The sequence below is a fragment of the Diplodia corticola genome (assembly GCF_001883845.1).
Source record: "Diplodia corticola strain CBS 112549 chromosome Unknown scaffold5, whole genome shotgun sequence".
Taxonomy (NCBI): Eukaryota; Fungi; Ascomycota; class Dothideomycetes; order Botryosphaeriales; family Botryosphaeriaceae; genus Diplodia; species Diplodia corticola.
The window spans coordinates 369041-388814 of record NW_017971484.1 but is presented as its reverse complement, the minus strand read 5'-3'; the positions used below and the strand labels follow the sequence as shown (position 1 = coordinate 388814).

At 57.9% G+C, this 19774-nt stretch overlaps 5 protein-coding genes across 5 annotated transcripts; 3 read left to right on the top strand and 2 right to left on the bottom strand.

Moving 5' to 3' along the window:
* Positions 1-2110: 2110 nt before the first annotated feature.
* BKCO1_5000128 (uncharacterized protein) lies at positions 2111-3202 on the bottom strand (the record flags this gene model as incomplete). The annotated part of the gene is made up of 1 exon (XM_020276710.1): positions 2111-3202. One exon carries the CDS (start codon positions 3200-3202, stop codon positions 2111-2113), a length of 1092 nt encoding a protein of 363 aa, XP_020134003.1.
* Positions 3203-4335: 1133 nt separating this feature from the next.
* Positions 4336-6628, bottom strand: BKCO1_5000127 (acyl-desaturase; the record flags this gene model as incomplete). Its single annotated transcript, XM_020276709.1, has 5 exons — positions 4336-4481; positions 4546-4968; positions 5056-5437; positions 5811-6013; positions 6340-6628. The coding sequence occupies 5 exons, from the start codon at positions 6626-6628 to the stop codon at positions 4336-4338; spliced, it is 1443 nt and encodes a 480-aa protein (XP_020134004.1).
* A 2627-nt stretch (positions 6629-9255) lies between these two features.
* BKCO1_5000126 (arylsulfotransferase protein) lies at positions 9256-11347 on the top strand (the record flags this gene model as incomplete). The annotated part of the gene is made up of 3 exons (XM_020276708.1): positions 9256-9681; positions 9855-11030; positions 11120-11347. The coding sequence occupies 3 exons, from the start codon at positions 9256-9258 to the stop codon at positions 11345-11347; spliced, it is 1830 nt and encodes a 609-aa protein (XP_020134005.1).
* A 3267-nt stretch (positions 11348-14614) lies between these two features.
* Positions 14615-16666, top strand: BKCO1_5000125 (uncharacterized protein; the record flags this gene model as incomplete). The annotated part of the gene is made up of 1 exon (XM_020276707.1): positions 14615-16666. One exon carries the CDS (start codon positions 14615-14617, stop codon positions 16664-16666), a length of 2052 nt encoding a protein of 683 aa, XP_020134078.1.
* A 1495-nt stretch (positions 16667-18161) lies between these two features.
* Positions 18162-19646, top strand: BKCO1_5000124 (uncharacterized protein; the record flags this gene model as incomplete). Its single annotated transcript, XM_020276706.1, has 1 exon — positions 18162-19646. One exon carries the CDS (start codon positions 18162-18164, stop codon positions 19644-19646), a length of 1485 nt encoding a protein of 494 aa, XP_020134079.1.
* Positions 19647-19774: the final 128 nt, after the last annotated feature.

The window sequence follows — 19774 nt, the reverse complement described above, 5'->3', positions numbered from 1 at the left end:
TCCGTCTCCATCCGTCTCCACGCTTGCCACGCCCGCGCCGTGGGGGCCGTCGTTTACCACCAACACCCGTCAGCTGAACCTCCGCGACATATATAGCACACACTACGCGACGACGCGAAAGACGATATATGTGCACCCACATCGTCGCTCACCTGGCTGCCTCACAACATGCCTGAGACCGACTCTCTTACCGCCAGAATCCCCACCTCCGTGAGCACCACCCCCTCCACTCATTTAAAGCGCCTCTGAAGAAGCAGCATCGCTGACCGGTACGCAGTAAAAGGTCGTGGAATAGTTCTCGAGGCGAAGCCGCAAGCCGCAAAGCCCGCGGCCGGTACCAGGAAGAAAGCGACCCTGGTCTCGCCCTTGCCACAACCACCACCACCAAAGGCACGCTTGCACGCCCCCACCAATAGCGCATCGCAGCCGCCTACCCAGCCATTGCTATCGCCCAATCCCGACCAACCCGACCCACATCACCGCGTAGCGCCGCCGCCTCCTCACCAACCCCACCACTTCTTTGCCTGCACCGCGCGCTCCGTACCCGCCGCCTCTTCCGCTTGTAAGGCGCCAGTGGTCGTTGACTACCGCCGCCCGCGAAGACTATACGCCGCCGCAGACCGAATCGGACCAGAGTGTACCGCCCGCGTCATCACCCTGCGACGCACACCTGCTCCTCACAGACGTCCCTCAACACCGGGGGAAGAACTCCGGTTCGATTGATTGCCTAAAAAAAAAGAAAAAAGAACGGCGGCAGTATCAATGGCTGGGCTATTACTAAGAGTCCGAAGAAGGGCCAGTCGGCTATTTCGAAAGGGCTTGGGACGTGATTGGGGGAAGGTTTGCGCAGCCGGGTTTGGAGTGTATTGAGGGGCTGGAATGCTTGTTGTTCTGTTCGTCTTTATTTTTTCTTTTGGCTTGGGATTTGGAGTTATGGGGTTCATGGGCATGATGAATGTTTCATGCTTGGTGGGGTTACTTGAGGATTTTCAGGGACTGGGTTGGATGGTACTGGGGAAGGAGGCATTGAGCCATGAGAGAAGACTTTGACGGTTCTACGAGCCATCGATCCGTATGTCGGCTTCTTAGACATACGCTTTTCTTTTGTTTGGGGAGAGGGGTCTGCGCTACCGTCATCCGCTACGCATCCGCTACGTTACATGATCCGCAGACCGCCCACAGCGCGGTCACATTCTACAGCTTCAGACTACATTGAAGATAAAGGAACTTTTTTTTTTTTTTTGCACGAGCCTTTCTACTAACACGCACCAGGCGACACAAACTCTGCAAAACTGAGCCTGCAAACAATTGCGAAGTCCGCTTGGCGCGTACCTAGCACCGCATACCCAGACCGCCCTCGTTTCGCACATGAGCCCGCTCATAATCTCGTTCCCACCTAAATAGCAGGCGAGTGACTCGCCTATCTCCCCACGGTCGGGTAAAACGGTCTGGCTCGATTCGGCCTTAAGGCATGACCGTGCTTGCGCCGCAGTCCCTCCCCTCCGGGTCAGCTTACGCGGGGGCGGGAAATCATCAAACCATCAGACGCGCGATACCCCGGACTCTCATCTACGCTTTCTCACAGGCGAAAGGTGCAAATAAGGTATTCATGACCCGCATACCCGTCAGACAGAGCGTCTTCCGAGTCAGCCTGCTTACCCTTGATTGACCCTTCCGGATCGGGTTGCTGTCCGGCTTGCAGCAGCGGTGCTTTATACTTGAATGCTTTTTTCTTTACTTGCTATAGATGAAGGAACCTTCTACTATACTTTAGACTCCAGATCGTCTGTCTGAGAATCTGGAAGATCCGCATTCCGCTTTCTCTTACCGTCGGAGCCATCTGTTGAACTAGAGTAAAAGTCTAGAAAAAGTACGACGCCGCACCGTTTTCAGTGCTAGCTAGTGGCTATCATATTGTGCAACACCATTTTACAGCGGACCGCAACGAAGTAGTTGAAGACGCGCTTCTCCTTATGCTGCTTCGGCTGCTGCGTCTGTGCTGGTGTTGCGGGCGATAAAAATAAGACAATACTAATCAGAAGAGTGCCAGAGAGCAGAATCAGGGAACCGAATATCGGTCAAGACGGTAGACTAGAAATAAACCATCCATCTAAGTATCGTCGGTTGCGGTCTCACTGCCAGGCTGCGCAAGCTCGGTGAAACTGCTCTTCCAGCGCTTCCGCGCAGAGGGTACCGAAGCCATCTCCGCCAGGCGTTTCCTCTCCGCTCTCCGGCAAACGAGATCATGCTGCGAGGGTGGGGGGTGAAGGTGTATCATCTCGGGGACGGGTTTCTCTTCGACAAAGTATTTCTTGTCGGCCAAGTGCTCCTCGTCGGCCAAGTCCTCATCAGTCGATTGTCCCTCATCGGCAAGTTCAAAGAAGTCGGAAGCAGTCTTTCTACCGCGTGGCCAAGGGAGCGTCTTGCTTCTCTCCCGATCATTCGGCAGCCTGGACAGCAGGTGCTCGATGAGCAACGCCGACTCTGTATCAGGCGCCGCGTGCGTTGTAGACTTAGCAAGGCCGAGTTCGCTGAAGCTCGTCTTGTGTCGCTTTGCTGCTCGCTCAATCTCTTCGCGAAAGTGATATTCCGGCCAGCAATGGGTGTGGAGAGCGAGGAACCTGAAGTGGGTAGGGCTGAAAGGGAGGCTGAAACCTATGTTTGCTCTCAGCATCCTGCCGCAATTGCCAATCGCTCCTTCAAGTGGTTCCTCATCAAAGAACCAAAGCTTGAACCTCTTCATCACTGTGAGTGTCTTGAATGCCGTCAAGTCGTCCATGTCCGTTGCAGCTGTCAGCATGTTTGGCTCCTTCGGCGCCATGATCATGGGAGATTTGCCCAGTGCCAGCCGTATGAAGCAAACGTTGGTAGGAAGTTGGCCCAAACCATGGAGCTGGTCCTGAATATAGCGTGGGATCCTGTCGTGCATAGGTATGCTGATGGCGAGAGGGCTGGAAAGATTGTCGGCAGTGACTATGATAGCGAGCTGATTTGCGGGATCCGCCTCGACCGCGAAGCCGTTCTCGTTGATGGTAGTTGGGGAGAATACGATGCGCAAAGAAGTGGGGACAGATCCATGTGTCCAGCCAGTGTGAAACTCAGCGGCGAGTGGGCTAAGGAAGGCTTGTTCCTCCGTTAGGTAGTCCCATGACCAGCTTGCGATGTAGGGAAGGACGGTAGGGTTATCGGAATATGAATGCATGATGGCTCGCTACTGCGGCACGTTGACGTAAAACACGCCGGGGAGTGAAGTAGGATGTAGAGAGTGACGAGGGTGCGAGCGAAGGAAAATGTTTGGTGGGGCCTGCGTAGTAGAGGGCGGAAGCCGGCGTGCGCAAACACGCCGAGGAAGGAGAGGGTCGAGCGCTCTTGCCGCTGGATTTGGAAGGCGGACAGTCAAGAAAATAACAAGCCGGCATCTTTCCTGCACTCCCCATCTACTTTACACCCTTCTGGAACTCTTGCCATCGAAACTTCCACAGCCTCCCACCGAAGATAGAAAGCCAAAGTCTTCTTCCATGACAACACTGTTAACTGACTCCGATCCCAACTGTGTTATCTGACTACATTTTTTCTTTTTGGGTCTACAGCCACGGCTTAGTGGAACAATTCGTATTCTCACAGTACCTGGTCTTTCATTATTGGCTATTCTCGAAAAATAATCAACGCAATGTCGTTGATTCGCAACCCCCATCCCGGCATTGCTACAAAGGCCGCCACACCTGCCACCCTCCAGTCACTGAGGGAAAACGACAAAACAGAATGCCCGGTCTGCTATCGTACCTTTTTCGAACTGGAACAGCTCCACCCGTGCACAAGCCAGCAACGCACCACCACCACCGTCGGCCTGACACCCATCGCGCCCATCACCCGTACATGCGCCGCTTCTTCGTCCCAGACCTCTACGACCCTCCGACCGCCCCATCACCCATGCCTAGCCGCCGCTTCACGCCATCCTCCGGGCACTTCTGCACTCACCCCATAACCCTCACCGCCTGTAAGCACACCATCTGCGCCTCCTGCCTGACCAAGTGGCTCCGCGCCAACTCATCCTTCGGCAATCGCACCTGCCCCTATGCTGGCGGATGAAACTGTTTGGGCGTGATTTCATCACAATGGCCTCTCCGGCAAGCTAAGAGAGGTCGAAATAAAGTGTAAGAATCTACAACAGTAGCGCTTATGTACCCCGCACGGCCAAGCCCGTCCTCACGCAGATCACACGTCCGTCATCGATGATTAGTGTCAAAAGAGCGTTCACATTTTAATGTGTCATAGTAAAAACAATCACGTATGTACATTTTGAAGTCTCCCCCTGTCTCTCATATCCACCACCACTTACGCTGCAGCCACAACCTGCGGCGCCCGCCTCCTCGTCGGCTGGTCATCCGCACGCACGACGCGGTTCCCGTACGAATCCTTGACGTATTCGCCGCCCGCCCCGTCCTTCTTCTGTTGGCGCTTCCACAGCTCGACTTCCATACCTGCAGAGACCATCAGTCAGCTTGTTCGAGAGGATTCCGGAAAAAAAAAAACAAAAACACATACCTCCCCGAATAACCCCCACCCTCATCGTACTCAGCAAATTATGCGCCGCATTGCTATGATCGTACACCCCACCGTTAAACATGGCCGTCGCATCCTTGCCCACGGCGCCGCGGATCAGCGCCCTCCCGCCGGGATGCTCGGCAACGAAGTCGGACACGTCGTGCACGACGCCGGCGACGGCGATCCACGCGCGACCTTCCTCATTCTTGGCCTGCGCGACGTATTCGTCCCAGGCGATGACGGGCAGCCGGTCGAGGGGCACGCCCCAGTCGAGCGCGGCGCGCTTGCGGTCCAGCCGCTTCTGGTCCATCTGCAGCCGCCCCTTTTCGATCTCGTTGGCGCGGAACTGCTTGAGGTCGTGCGCGAGCCCGGCCTGCTTCCACAGCCAGATGGACCACTTGGTCGGGTCGTATTGCCACCATTCTGCGCGCCGGGGGGAATTTTGGGTGTTCTCGTCAGCAAACTGTTCCACATATTGCTGAGGACGGCACAAATCGACTAGGTACTCACCGATCGCGTTCCGATAATCACTCGGGAACTCATGATGAAAGTTGTGATAGCCCTCGCCCAGGGTCGCCAGCGCGGTGATCCAGTGATCGCGCGGGCTGTTGCGGTCGTCGAAGGGCTGCTCGCCGATCCAGTGCGCGAGGCTGTTGATGCAAAACGTCGCCTGCTGCACGAAGAAGACGCGCAAGATGCCCGCATACACGATGCCCCCCCGGAGGTCGTCCCACAGCAGCCACGCGGCCAGCCCGGGGAAGACGACGCCCATGGCCAGCGCGCACTTGACGTAGTGCCGGTGCTGGAAGATGACGATGGGGTCGGCGTTGAGGTCCGAGATGTCGGTGCGGCCGATCCGGCGGGGGTTTTGCTTCATGAGGATCCAGCCCATCTGCGTGCGAGAGGAGGGGGGTTGTTAGCGGTGGAAGGTGGGGAGGCGGCGAGGGCGAAGAGGTCGAGGGGGTGGTGGTGCGATTTTGTTTTCTCTTTCTTGAAGGAAGGGCTGGGGGTCTTTGGGTCAAGGCGTGGTGGCTGGCTATGGTGAGGAGTTCACTGATGTGACGGGCATCCACTTTCGACGGACACGGAAAGCTGCATGCCGCAGCCGCTGCTCTGCGGCTGGAACAGTACACAGCCGGCCCGATCCCCCCATCTCCCGCAGCAGCATCAACGCTCTTTTCCCCACACCACCATTCAATGGATCCCATCCCATCCCGTACCCAAACAACCCCCTTTACGGAGTAAGCGGAAAGAAGGCAACTCACATGACTATACCACAGCCCCTTCCTCACCGAATACGGATCCTTATCGGTGTCGGTATACCGATGATGGGCGCGGTGATCGCGGCTCCACCAGCGGATAGACCCCTCGATGGCGCCGGCGCCGAACGCCGCCAGGAAGATGCGCAGCGGCACCGCGGCCGAGTAGGACGTGTGCGACCATAGGCGGTGATAGCCGGCTGTGATGGCTATGGAGTAGCGTTAGCACCGTGGGCGTCGTTCGCTACGGCAGCGCGGGGAACAGGGAAGGGGATTCGTTTTGTGGGGGAGCGGATGTCGATCTCGTGGGAAGCGGAGCCGCTCTGCGTTGGAGAAAAGGTGGTCCTCCCTCCCCCCCGCCTTGGAAGGGGAAGGAAGGGTAGGCGGAACCTGCGGCACCGCGTGGGGCGGATGCTTGCGACGTTTGACGGTGCGGCAGCGGAGCCGCTTTTGGGTCGAGCGGACCGTTGGACGGTTCCGCCGCGGGGGCTTGTTCCTTCTCGGTGGGTATTGCAGATGGATGAGAGGGACTTACAGAGGCCAGTGAAGAAGTCTGCGAGTGTGGGGGGTGAACGGTCAGCAATGCTGCTCGAAGAGGACGACGAAGCGGACGAAGTCCTGGCATGGAAGCGGGTAGCAAGTGAGAGTGACGTACAGTACACATAGGCGAAGATGGCTGTCTTCAGTTGCAGCGGGACGTAGAAAGCAGCGACGCAGCCAGCCAGCGGAATCAGGACGGTCATGAAGACATTGAGCCAGTTGACGTGCTTCGGCCAGTTCCACGCCGTCATGCGCGTCTCGGTGACATGCGGATGCGCAGCCATTGGGAGGGCAAGAGAGTGGAGGCGACGGATGAGTAATCTCCCGAGAGAGGAGAGATAACGGTTCGCACCAGAGCAAAAGGGAAAGACCAAAAACGGGAAGAGCGGCTAAAAGGGAAGGTTGCGTCTTGGCAGGGCCTCTTCTTCACAGCATTCGCAGCGCCCAGGCGGAGCGCAAGCGCTTTAAGATGCAGTCTTGATGCATTTTCTGCTGCCTGAAAGCAATGCCCACGAACGATTGTCTCGCGACTCGCCCAACAAAAGTCGGATTTTGGTTGCGGGCGGGCGGATGTGTTGGAGAATCCTGTGGAGTCGGACTGGTGGAAGCTCCAAACACTGGGGCTGCCATGGCGCGCGGTCAGGCCACTCACTCCCAACGACTTTTGCGGGGTCACACCATATGAACGCCACTGATCCAACCTTTTCGCAAGCAACACCAACACGCTCTGGCGGAGAGGACGCCTTCAAGTTTGGGGGTCGCGAGCAGAGATGCTTCGTATTGTCGTGATTAGATGGTTGTGTAAGACGCTGAATTCAGCGCACGCCACGTCCATGCGGCTTCATCGGAGATTGTCGAACCTTTCTGCGGATCCTGTCGTCACTGAAGCCCGGTGGACTTGTCAGCACGAAGGAGAGGACGGACCGATGATGTTTGCTGTCAACAACTGCGGTTTGCAGATGCCAACGACAGCCTGGAGATAGCGGACGCGTTGCTCACACGTGATTGGCGGCACTGCTGACATCTCGAAGCGGGCTACCAACAACACCCGAAGGACGGACGGAATAGGGCGGGAAGAAGCCGCAAAGGGGTGTGAGCTGCGGAAAGGACATGGTATGAGAAACCACACATCTATTGCACGTGTATGCCAGCAGTCATGGTCGTGGCAATGTTGTACAGGTGCTGCCCGAGTGCTCTAGTCGGGAGCAAACTTTGTGATACGCAAGAGAGGATGCTGCTAGTCGAGCTACCGAAAAGACGACCGACTGTGGTGGAAGTGAAGATGGATGCGCAGCGTCGCGACACGTGATCTGCATACACATCCTTCCAATAGACGCCATTGTCCACCGCACATCGCCTGGTCGACCGAATTCCCGGTCACGTCAGCTACATCGATGCACCGGAGGTGGCCTACCGTGGAATTCGGGGTCTAGGACAGGGTCTGGCGGGGCATCGCGTTGCACCTTGTCGCCAGCCAGACGGGCGGCTGCAGGGCGCGCAACTGCAAAGCGGGGTTTTTTGCACATTGCTGAAAGGCGGTCCAGGCTGGCGGGTCAACAGATCTGAGACATTGCCAAAAACGAGCAAACAGACAGCGGCGGGGTGACAGATGGTGGCATTGTCATTGGGAGGTTTCCCAGCGAACGCGGGGCATTGTTTGGTGTTGCCAGCTGGGGAGGCACGGAGGGAAGAAGACCCTCTGGCCTCGGCCTCCCGGCTCCACAAATCTCAGACGCTGCTCGCAATTCAGCCATCGCCATGCGTCGCGGCAGCCGAATGTTTCTCACGTTGGCCATCCCTTAACGCTGCAGTTTCCCCGCCTGCGGACCGTGACATCAGGCTCAGGCGTCCTACGCTTGGTCGCCATCCTACCCCGATGACACCGACTCGAAGATATAAAGGCCGGTGCTGCAACGACGGGAGAGCACGTCCACGGGGAGATATCTGGCAGCGGCAGGGACGAGGGCGGCGGCTCGTGGCTCTGGGCAGCATCGGCTTCGAAAAGCTTCGCCGGTCGCAATCGGCAGCGGAGAGACGGCGGCGATTGGGCGGCGTGTCATCCAGGAGAAGCTTGGCGGGGCGTGCCAAGATTTGCGCTTCGTCGCGTCCGCGCGGCAAAGGTCCACCTCGTGCGGCAGATGCAGAGCGCATCGTCCGGGCTGCGGCAAGACGTGTGGCGCCGTGCGTAAGCTTTGGGGCTGCACGCTGCCGCCGACGAGACGCGCCCGGCGTCGACAAGGGCGGCGGCGGGGCCCCTTCACACGCGAGCTGGAACGCAGCATGCCGTGCCTGAGAGCAGACGGAGCAGACTTGTGCAGCCCTTCAGCCCATCAGCCCGCGCCAGCGCCCGCGCCCGCGCCAGCGCCCGCGCCCGCGCCAGCGCCAGCGGAAGTCGGCAGCCAAGCCGCTGCTGAGTGCCACTGGACCAGCTTGGCCTGGGGATGCCGGCCGGGGTCTGGCCTAGGGCGGCTGACGACGCCGCAGCCGGGCAGTAGCCTTATTTCGATAGGCGCCCCTCCGCGATGCGTGTGCGTCAAACGTCCCCCTCCACATGCCTGCACGCCCACCAGCGCCGACGCACCTAGAGAGACCATCCGCCGTCCTCGCAGCGCAGCTTGATAGATTTCTGCTCCGCCTCCACCGCCCCGCTCAGTCGTAATCCCTCTCTCTAGCCTCTTGTAATCGCCCGCCCCGGCTTCCTCGCCCCCCCTTTCTCCTCCGATGCTGCATGCTTAAGACGTGGCCGCACACCACCCTCTTGTCTTGCACACGCACCTGTCTACGTAATCCACATTTCTGACGAGTACATGATCAGCCATCTGTGGCCCGACATTCTTTCGCATTTGTCGCATTTCTCACAGCTCCCTCTCTCCTGACTTTTTTTTTCTTTTCTTTGCCAAATACTGTTCAAATGTTCCGTCTACCATCTGTCCGCCGGGCGGTATCGTCATTATTATTCCTCGCCGCAACCTCCTACGCCGACCTCATACCCTACATCGCCGATGAGGCCTACGACCGCGGCGATTTCGGCGCCTATCCCTACCAGGAATACCAGACATCGCCGTTGAAAGGGCCCCGCGTAAACATTGTCGCCACCAATGACAGCTGCACCAGCGGCGACGACCTCATCTTCCTCAACCCGCGCGGCAAAAAGGTCGTGCCCGGCCCCAATCCGATGATTCTGGACCAAGCTGGGAATCTGATCTGGACGCTGGACGGCAAGCCGTACGGCGAGACGTACAACCTCAACGTCCAGGAATGGAATGGCGAGAAGTACCTCACCTTCTGGGGCGGCGATGACACAGTCGGAGGGCACGGCCAAGGCTACTACTACATGGTGAGCTCGACCTTCAATGCGGGGGTCGTATAGGCGTTGTGGCCTCCAAGTACGACGGGTGTACCCGCGGTGCTGCAGATCCGAGAGCACGCCATCGGTGCCTAACCATCGCACCATCCCCCCCCCCCGCGTAGCCAATCCTCAGTCGCTAACCGGACATGTCCTTCACCCAGCTCGACTCGTCCTACAAGCAAGTGCGGCAGATCTCCGCCGTCGGCCCCATCAAGGGCGATCTGCACGAATTCCGCTTCACCCCCAACGGCACCGCCCTGCTCAGCGTCTACGAAATCACCCCCATGGACCTCAGCCCCGTCGGCGGGCCCGAGTCGGGCTGGGTGTGGGACGGCTCGTTCCAAGAAATCGACCTGGCCTCGGGCAACCTGCTCTTCTCCTGGCGCGCCAGCGACCACTACGCCGCCAACGACACGTACCGGCGCTACACCAGCGGCGGCACCTCCGCCTCGTCGCCGTGGGACTACTACCACATCAACAGCGTCGACAAGGACCGCCACGGCAACTACCTCGTCTCAGCCCGCTACACGCACTCCATCACCTACATCGACGGCCGCTCGGGCTCCGTCCTGTGGCAGCTCGGCGGCAAGCGCAACGACTTCACCGACCTCTCCGACGGCCGCGCCACCAACTTCGCCTGGCAGCACGACGCGCGCTGGCGCGACGACGGCCGCGCCATCACCCTCTTCGACAACCGCGCCGCCAGCAACGTCTACGACGCCGACTCGTCGCGCGGCATGCGCGTCGCCATCGACCAAGCCGCCATGACGGCGACGCTGACGCACGAGTTCACCAACCCCAACGCGGCCATCGTCTCCTCCAGCCAGGGCTCGATGCAGGTGCTCGCCAACGGCAACGTGCTCCTCGGCTACGGCTACAACGGCGTCTTCGCCGAGTTCGACCGCCACGGCGCCCTCCTGTGCGACACGCGCCTCGAGCCCGCCTCGCGCTTCGAGAGCGGCGACGTGCAGTCCTACCGCGTCCAGAAAGCCGCCGGCTGGGTCGGCAAGCCCGCCACCAAGCCCGACGTCCTCGTCGAGGGCAGCAGCGTCTACGTCAGCTGGAACGGCGCGACCGAGGTCCACCGCTGGGTGCTGCAGGACGCCGACTACGCCGAGATGGACGGCGCCGAGAGCGGCGAGAGCGGCTGGGAGCGCGAGGTCGGCGAGGCGTGGCACAACGTGCAGACGGTCGAGCGCGCCGGCTTCGAGACGGAGCTGCGCTTCGGCATCAGCACGAGGAGGTACGTCCGCGTCTTGGCGCTCGACAGGGAGGGCTGGGTGCTGGGCGCGAGCGAGCCCGGCGGGACGGCGATTGACGACGAGATTAGGAATTCGGTGAGTGCTGTGCTGTGCTGTGCTTGTGCGGCAATGGCATTGGCGGCTTTTGGGAGAATTTCGAGCTGACGTGCTGCTTTTTCTTGCAGACTATCATTCTTGGCCACCGCTTCAAGGATGGCGATGCCACTATTCTCGCTCTCCTGGTCTGCGCCGCCCTCGTTGCCACCGGTGTCACCGTCGTCATGGCCTGGCGCTCGCGCATGGATAAGATCGCGTATCAGAAGTTGTTGGATGAGGAGAAGGAGGATGAGGTCGAGGTCGGCGACGAGGAGGAGAGGTTGCTGGGCAGAGATCAGTGGCACGTTGGATCATGATCTTCGGCCCCGGCATTTCCGCTCCTGTTAATTTTGATTAGACATTTCGCTGCTTTAGCTTGGCTGGTGTTCTTGGCGATCGTGTCTTCTCCTTTGGGTTTTCGATGTTGCCATTTTCAGCGCTTCATCTTGGGGGAAGAGTGTGCATGTTTGAGATACCCGCAATATTGTGTAGAATGGAGAGTAAAGAAATACCTAAATGCATGATCCATTCCATGGCTTGATTTGAGCGGCTGTTTGGGCGAGGGTGCAGCGGTTTCAGGCTTCGCGGCTATTGTCAGGACAACGCAAAGAGCAGCAGCGTGACGGAGGCGTCAAATGTTCAGTTTGTACACGATACCTATGGGTCGTCGCTTGATGATCGCCGCTAGGTTGGTCTATTTTCGGAAACTGCATCTTGACGTTCTGGCGCTCCCTGAATATTATTCCCGGCTTCCCCGCATTATTCGAGACCTCACCTCATCAACGTCCGGGTGCGGAATTGCGTTTACAACAACACCATCTGCCGAGACCGTCTACGTTTACTTTATCGCGCACGCTAGGACGTCCTGGGCTCTTGTGGTGGCCTTTCAAAGAAAACGGACCGGAAAGTATGCCCAGCTGGCTGGCGAGAGACATCCGACGGTCGCTTTGTGGAATCCTTCGTGGGACCATCAGTATAAGTGCAATGCGCTTGGAGATGCGCAGGTTGAGTAGCGCTTTGAACTGTCCGTCCTTGTCCGCGGCGCGTCGGTACCGCGATGCGAAACAATGTTGTTGTGTTGCGCTGCCTTGCCGCGTGGTGGCTGCAGACTCGCGTGCGAAATTTGCTACTTACCCGCGTCTCATGGTGGTTTTATTTTATTTTTCGGTAACGTAGTTGCGCTGGTGAGGTGGCTGCGCGTCGCCGTGGTCGGATGTCGTCATGACGTACGCGGTGTGGAGCGAAGTGCGTGGTAGGTGTGAGCACGTGAAGATGTGGTGTGGATGCGGGTGGGTGGTGGGCGCCCGGTCGGTGCAGGATCTTATTGTGGTTGGTCAAGCATGGCTAGAAAGAGCGTGGGAGATTGCAGTGGCTGGCGTGTCCATGGCGTTGGTGGACGAGAAGTGATGGGGCGGTCTGGTGGCGTGGCTGTGCGTGGTCGTGCGGAACAACACCATGATTTTGGTATCGTGAGGAGGCGAGGAGGAGGGCAGATGGGCGAACGATAGTTATGGGGGTGGTTGTGTGGAGCAACACCAAGAGCAAGGGCGGTGATCGCGAAGTGGAGGGTGCCGAAGAGGGCGGGCGCCCGCAGTGGACCAGGGCTGCTTGAAGAGAACCACCAAGGCTGCGACACTGAAACCGCGAGAGGCACGACGAACTAAACACCAGGCTCAACTCCGGCCGCAAGCATGGTGCGTTGCTGCGCGGCTATGGATAGGTAAGCCGCTCCACTGGACTCCGCACAGTGTGACCAGAACTGCATGTTTACTATATATATTAAGAACCCCACGCCTACAGTATGTGCGCCGCTAAGCCGGGAATCGTGGAGACGGACCCGTTCCCCGAAGGGCCGTTCAAGTCGGCTGGTCTAGTGGTTTAGGCTGGTAGCAAAAATCCGATACGTTGAGGGTTTTTCTCACCCGCACGAGCGTAGGTTCAACCCCCCGCTCGCGCGGGGGAGTTTTTGCCCATTTAAATTCTTTTTTGATGCTTTTGAGTCCCCCGTAGCGAGTCGACTACTTGTCCTGTGGTGGTTTGGTGGGCCGGGACACGATCCGTGGTAGACAGACACCGCACGGGGCGGACGGTTCACCACGGCCACCCGCCGTAACAATCTCAGGCATCCGTCCGTCTTCTCAGTCACTCAGAGAGTACTCAGCTCGCTCTGGTATAGCTAAGGAATATAAGCCTACTCGCAAATCATAGAATGGAGCGTCGGTGTTTTCTGTACTTCAGGCAAGCCCCGGGCTACGACAGCCACTCGGAAACTTGACTCCCGCTTTGCCCTCACGGCCAATGGCTTGAATCTCCTCTTGGTTACTGTGCTCGTTGCTGGAAGATCCTGCTCTCACCAACCATGGTCATGGTTCAGGCAAAGACGCCCCTTGGCTTGGCGAAGGCTTCCGCCGGGCTTCACATGCGCGTCACCTCGAAGCCACACCTCACTCGCAACATACAAGAACGCCATTATATAGATTCATCATTATTTTATCTTCATTCCCTGATCCTCTTTGTTGATGGACCCGTCTTTCACCAGAGCATGAGGTCGAGGAAGATGCCGTCGACTCTTGGCGACGCCCATAGGGTCTGACGGTCGCACGCGAGCTTTTCTTTGGTCGTGGTACCTGCGTTCGGCCATATGAAACATGCTACCCAGAGCTAGCTCGCCTGCCCTCGTTATGTCCGACTCCGTCTCCAGACCCTGAGTGTCTGACGGGCATTCCCCCTTATCAGTGCCTACCCATCGCAGGCGAACGTAGCTGTAGAGGCAAATTTCACTCTCATCGTGACCTGGTGGCCCTACGGTGTGAAACAAAACCACTGTGGCATCACCTTACGCTTTAGTGGCCGACCAGCCGGCGCAAGCACGATCAGGGTTTACGACCGCGCGCAACCATGCCTACCGCCGATGACGTATGCGAGCACCTTGCCTCTCTAGTATTGGTCGAGCCTCCGTCGTAAAAAGTATGAGAGGGCTTGTCTGTTTCACATGCTGTGGGCAGGTAGGTGAGCTGGGTTCAAGCGTGGATGTCCTAAAGGTCTTGATGAAGTCCATTGGTCCAGCGGTTAACACGGCCGCCAGCTTCCATCCCAGTCTGCGCGACGCGAGTGCGGAAAGAAATGATCTGCGTTGATCCTTTGCATGGGCAGTCGAAGCAGATATCTAGACGTAGGTAAAGATTAAGAGAGTGAGGGAATGTGCGAGTGTCAACGCAAGGGAGAGAGAGAGATAAGGTTTGATCGTGGCGGTCGGGTTGAACTGTGTTTACTTGAGGTTGCGGTTGCGGTTGCGGTTGCGGGTGTGCGTCGTGGGTTGTGGGTGTGGAGAGAGAGGACGAAAGAGGAAGGACAGTGAGACGCGTCAAGCATGAGAGCGCGCAGACGCGCATTACCTAGCTTACCTAGGCGATCTGGGGTCCGCTGGCCGACGGAAGGTACACGCGCCTACCGCGTTGCCTGAGCTACGGCCCACACCTTCCCTCTGCAACCAAAGCCCCCGCCGGGGGGAATAACCTTCGCAGTTCCTTCACTTGTACTGCTTTCCACCTTTTCCCCTCTTCACAGGTCATTCAAGTCGCATCATGGCGTCTGGCAACGTCACTTCTTGCACATTTCCCGCGATCGCGGCGTGGAAGCCGCTCGGAAAGAGTGGCAAACAGATGCCCATCGAGTATCTTGGAGTCTTCATTCCGAGTGGCGGGCAGGACGGTCGCGCTCTCATGGCGGAGGTAGTGCCGGCCGACAATTCCACGAACACTGCCCCCGCCGTCCGCCTTACCCTCACACCGTCAACCGTGCTCGGTAATTCCATCGGGCAAAACATCAGCGTAATCATCACTGCTGACAGTATCATTACGTTCAACCACCATGAGTCGTCCGTCACGGATGTAGTCCCTGCTACCATCCGAAAACAAGCTAGCAAGCGCCTGAAGGAAGACCTGAAAATGCCGCAAATTAGCACGGAGAAAACCTTGGACAATGTCAGCAGCCTAAGCTTGATTCTCAAAAAGACACCAATCGTTTCCCTCCCCCGGAACAAATTGCTCCTCACTGAAGCTTCGGAGCTATTTCGAGTACAGGCCATGGAGTCGCTCTCGAGTGGTACTTCGATTACGCTATATTTCTTTAGGGACGATGGCGCGACCTCTGCGCTGCTCAACTTCTACATCTCAATGAAGAAAAGTGGCGGTAGCTGCATTGGAGCTGTGCACACTCCTACAACACACCTTACCTTCGAAAAGGCTTCGGATGCCTCATGGAGTCAATACAGCGTCGTTTCAAAGCAAAGCGCCAAGAAGTCAAAGAAAAAGCGAAAGAATCAGAGTGGGGACGGAAATGACGACAGAATCAAGCGGGCCAAGGGAAATGACTCACCAAACAAGCTGGACGTGGTCCCCCAGTTGGAGGCCAGGTCAGAGCCTCGCACTGGTATGCCTGACAGGACTGGCCGTCAGATGCCTGCCGCAGCTGGCAGTACCGCTTCCCTCCTCTCGCCTATGACCTCAATGCACCTCTCTCGCGCTGAGCATGACAAGGAGCGTGAATCTCGCCGTGGAGGACGCTCACACAGTGTTAGCGCTACTTCACGCCGCACGCGCTGCCGTTCGCGCTCCCCAGGCGGTGCCCGCTGGCCTTACGACGATAACTCTGTCCGCAAAGGTTCGGATTCCAAGAATTCCACCTCGCTTTACCACGACGGTAATGCTGGTCGCCTCAGCTACTACTCTCATTCTCGCGATGACTTGGATCGTTCTCTTAGCCCGTACAGTAAACGCGCTGTCCAGCACGGCATCCCTGCTGTTCCCAGCATCATGAAGTTTGGCGCACCGGATCTGCCACAGAGGGTTGTCAGCACTTCGTATATACCTGACAAAACTTTCAACCTTCGCATCGACACCCGTAAAGCCAACGGCGTTATTGATGGTGTCTCCAAAGTTCGTTCCGACCCGCAGTCATCCATTGTACTGGCCCAGAAGCCATTGATAAGCAACTCCCGCGAAGACCAAGACCCGCCACCGACCCCAATTAGCCGTCAACGTCACGAAGAGGCCGACAAATTCCTGGACAGCGTAGCCCAAGCCATGAATACAACTGCGGTGGAAGCTTCTTCCGCTCCTACTGTCGCCGAAGATTCCATAAATCTTGACTACGGTCAGCGTGGTAGCAGTGCTATGCCCACTTCTACCCGCGACCAAACTGCGCGTGCTCTCCCTGCAGCTCCGAGCGTCGCTTGCGAAAGTGCCACTGGCGGAGATCTCGCCAGCGAAAGACAGCACCAAGTCCCGAGCATGGGCTCTACATCCATGGCTCCCGTCCACAGCTCAGATACCCCTACCATGCCCGCTCCTGATCTCGCCATCACCGCTGATCAGGGAACGAACAACCTCGCTCCAGTCGACCTTGTCAAGCGCTGGCGCGTGTACCACGATATGGTACTCACCCACCCCAGCCTGGACATGGACTCAATGGTGGCGGCCCAGCAAGATCTCGCCGCTGGACTGCGCGCCGCCCGCTTGGGCCATGAAGGGTCGTTCAAGGAGAGGATGGCTGATGTGTTCATGCGGGTCCACGGGCCAAGCGATGTGGTTATAAAGGAGGAGGACACTGATAGTGCTGCCGGACCGATCGGTTAACTCTGGAAAGTTCACTTTCTGAAGGTTGAGGTGAGACTCTGCGCGGATCCTTGGGTTTCTGGGATGATGGGGCGTGGGAGACTCTGGGGTCTGCGTTTTATGCAGGTTGTCGGTCATTTGCTAGTGAGGAGGGACAGTCGGAGTATCACTCTTAAAGTCCAAGGCATGCCTGTAGGCACAACTTTGGCGGCTTTAACATTGTTGGAATACCAGCAGAATTGATATCGTACGTGTGTGCGTCATGGGTCGGGCTGTATGACCGATCTGGCGCATGTCATATGCATAGGGAACAGCAATGAGCAGTAGATACACTCAGGTAATCTTAGACTCAATGCAAGCAAAAGGAATTCTTACAAAGAGAAGATCATGTCCAGATTTGCATTTTTAGGAAAGTTGATTGCTTCTCGCGGTGATTGCTTGACGTTATAGTGTCGAAACCGACCATTCCTTTCTTGTCCAAGTTCGGTCCTCACATTCGGTTAGCGCGCGCTCTTGCCCATCCGCTGCCGATGGTGCACGCATTTTCTCATCCACCAATATCCGCATCAAGAGGCTTCTCGCCATTCCATAGAGCTACAAGTGCAATATTAGCTATTTGTTCATCTGCTAAGATGAATAATTGCTACGGCTTTCCAATACATGGAGTATTCCGCCCTACTGCAAATTTTATTGTTTGTAAACATTGCACTGGACGCGAGCAATAGCGGATTCCAGCTTAGTATATTACTCAAGGCTATGTCCATGGACTCCAATACGGGCGCTAATAGTCCTCTATATAAATACCTGCTGGTGAAATATATTCTTAGCGTTTTCCCATGCACCCACTCAGCGGTAATATATTTGATGAAACCAGGGTATGCTCTTTTTCCACCTCGAGAAGTTAGCTACGTTCAGTGCTATATTTCCAGCATAGTTCTAATCATTTCATCACTAATGTGTTCGCTTCTCGGCCTTGTATCCAGCGGCTCCCAGTAGCTAGTCATTTACCATCGGCGTCTACGCTTTCCCTACTGTGCTGGACTCACCCGCCATCAGTAAGCTAGGCAGCAGTTCAGCAACACCGTGTCACGTGGGAGTCCATTTCAGCGCCTAAAAAACGTACCGACGATTGCCTAAGGCATATGTAAGCACCCAACGGCAGCGGGTGCGTTAAAATTTTCTACACGCTTCCATTCAACTCTTTCTCTTCATCCTCTAACCTCTTTTCTCAGCGCTGCCGCTCCCGGTTCAGCTTCAACCAGAGCTCAACACTTCTTCTGTGGCTCTGGTCGCGCGCCAGTATCCAGATCAGTTCTTCTACTTCGAGTAAGTCATCCTTGCGCTCCCTCACAAGCCCGATCGCCATCGGACCATGCGATCGCATTCTCAGCCAACTAACTCTCCAGATCTTTCAGCCGCGGCGGGCCTTCTAACATCAACAACCACGATATCGCCACGCGCCGGCACCCTCCCCAAGCCATATTCTCGAACAGCTTCGAGGAGCTTTCCGCCCACCATGCAGTCCCACAACGACCCCACGAGCCCCGACTCGCCGTGGCGTCCCCTCAACTCGCAACAGTCGATTCGTTCAAACCTGGCCTTTGTGCGCGCCAAACGCTTCGAAATGGACATCACCAAACGCCACGCGCGGGACCGCCGCGCCGCCCTCGCCGCCGACCTCGAATGCACCGCCCCCTGCATCGTCGAGTACCACCCACCGGACTCCGAGTCTGACGACACCAACGACAAACAGCCTTCCTTCCTCGGCTGGTTCCCGCTTCCCCGCACCAGCGAGAACAAAGACGACGAAGACGACGACTGCCTCCAATTCCGCATCGGCCTCGACCTGCCGGCGCGCCGCCGCCGCCACCACCGCCCAGGCGACGACTGGTCCGACTCGGACGACCTGGACCCATCCTCGGACTCGGACTCGGACGGCTGGGACGACGCGGACGTCGACGACGACCTCGACAACGCCAAATGCCCGGCGCCGCTGCTCTGGCTGCGCTTCCCGCTGCGCACCCTCGCGCCGCCCGCCGGCCTGCCCGCCGCCGCCGCCGCCGCCGCCCGCGCCGAGCTCGTCCACCTCGCCATGCCCGCCCACCTCTTCCTGCCGAGGAGCGGCAGTAACCTGTCCTCCAGTCACCACCACCCGCACGCGGTCGCCCCCACCCCCATCCTAAAACTGACCCGCTACATCACCAACCCCAAGCAGCCCCAGTTCCAACTCCCATCCTACGTCATCGCCGCCGCCCAACGCGCCAACATCCCTCTCCGATTCCTCTGCGCCATCGACATCGCCCTCCACCCCTCCCGCACAACAGGCGCGCTGCCCTTCCTCCCCGCGCGGTGGATGCGCTTGGCCTCGGCGGTGGAAAACGTGTTGCGTGCGGAGCTGGAGGATGTGGCGAGGGGGATGAGTGGAAGTACTGGGACTGGCTCGGTACGGGTATATACGGTGTGGAGTGAGCAGCTGGAGGGGGCGGTGGGGAGGGTGGCGGGGATGTTGGGCGTGGGGAACGGTGTAAATGGGATTGGGAGGGAGATGGGCCGGCCGATGGAGGGGGCGGTGGTGAGGAAGAGGGTGGGGAGGGCGAAGGGGATGGTTGTGCGGGCTTGGGGGGAGGGGATGCAGGAGGGGGAGCGGTGGAAGGAGGGGAAGCGGCGGCAGATGCTGCGCCGTGTGCCGGTGCCGGTCGCGGTGGGGCAGGCGGGGTGGGGGAACTTTGTGGAGTGGACGCCTAGGACGAGCGGTGGGGTGGTGGGGAAGGAGGTGTGTGGGCATATGCTGAGTTCGACTGTGGAGAGGCTGGGGCTGGTTCTGGTTGAGGGGTCTGAGAGTGATGATGATGAGAGTGATGATGGTGAGGCGATGGCGGTGGTGGTGGAAGAGAATCCGAAGAAGAGGAAGGTCGGTCATGGGAAGGGAGTCGAGAGGGCTTCGGTCAAGGCGATTAAGGGCGGCAAGGCTGCCGAGAAGGCTAAGAACGGCAAGGCTTAGGCAAAGACGAGGGAGGACTCAGCTGGTTTGTTCGAAATGGTCGAGCGCAGCAAAGCGTGAGAGCAAAGCGTGAGAAAAGGACCGTGGAAGCAGGGCTCTGAGAAATTATTGCAGAGCTTTGCATACTA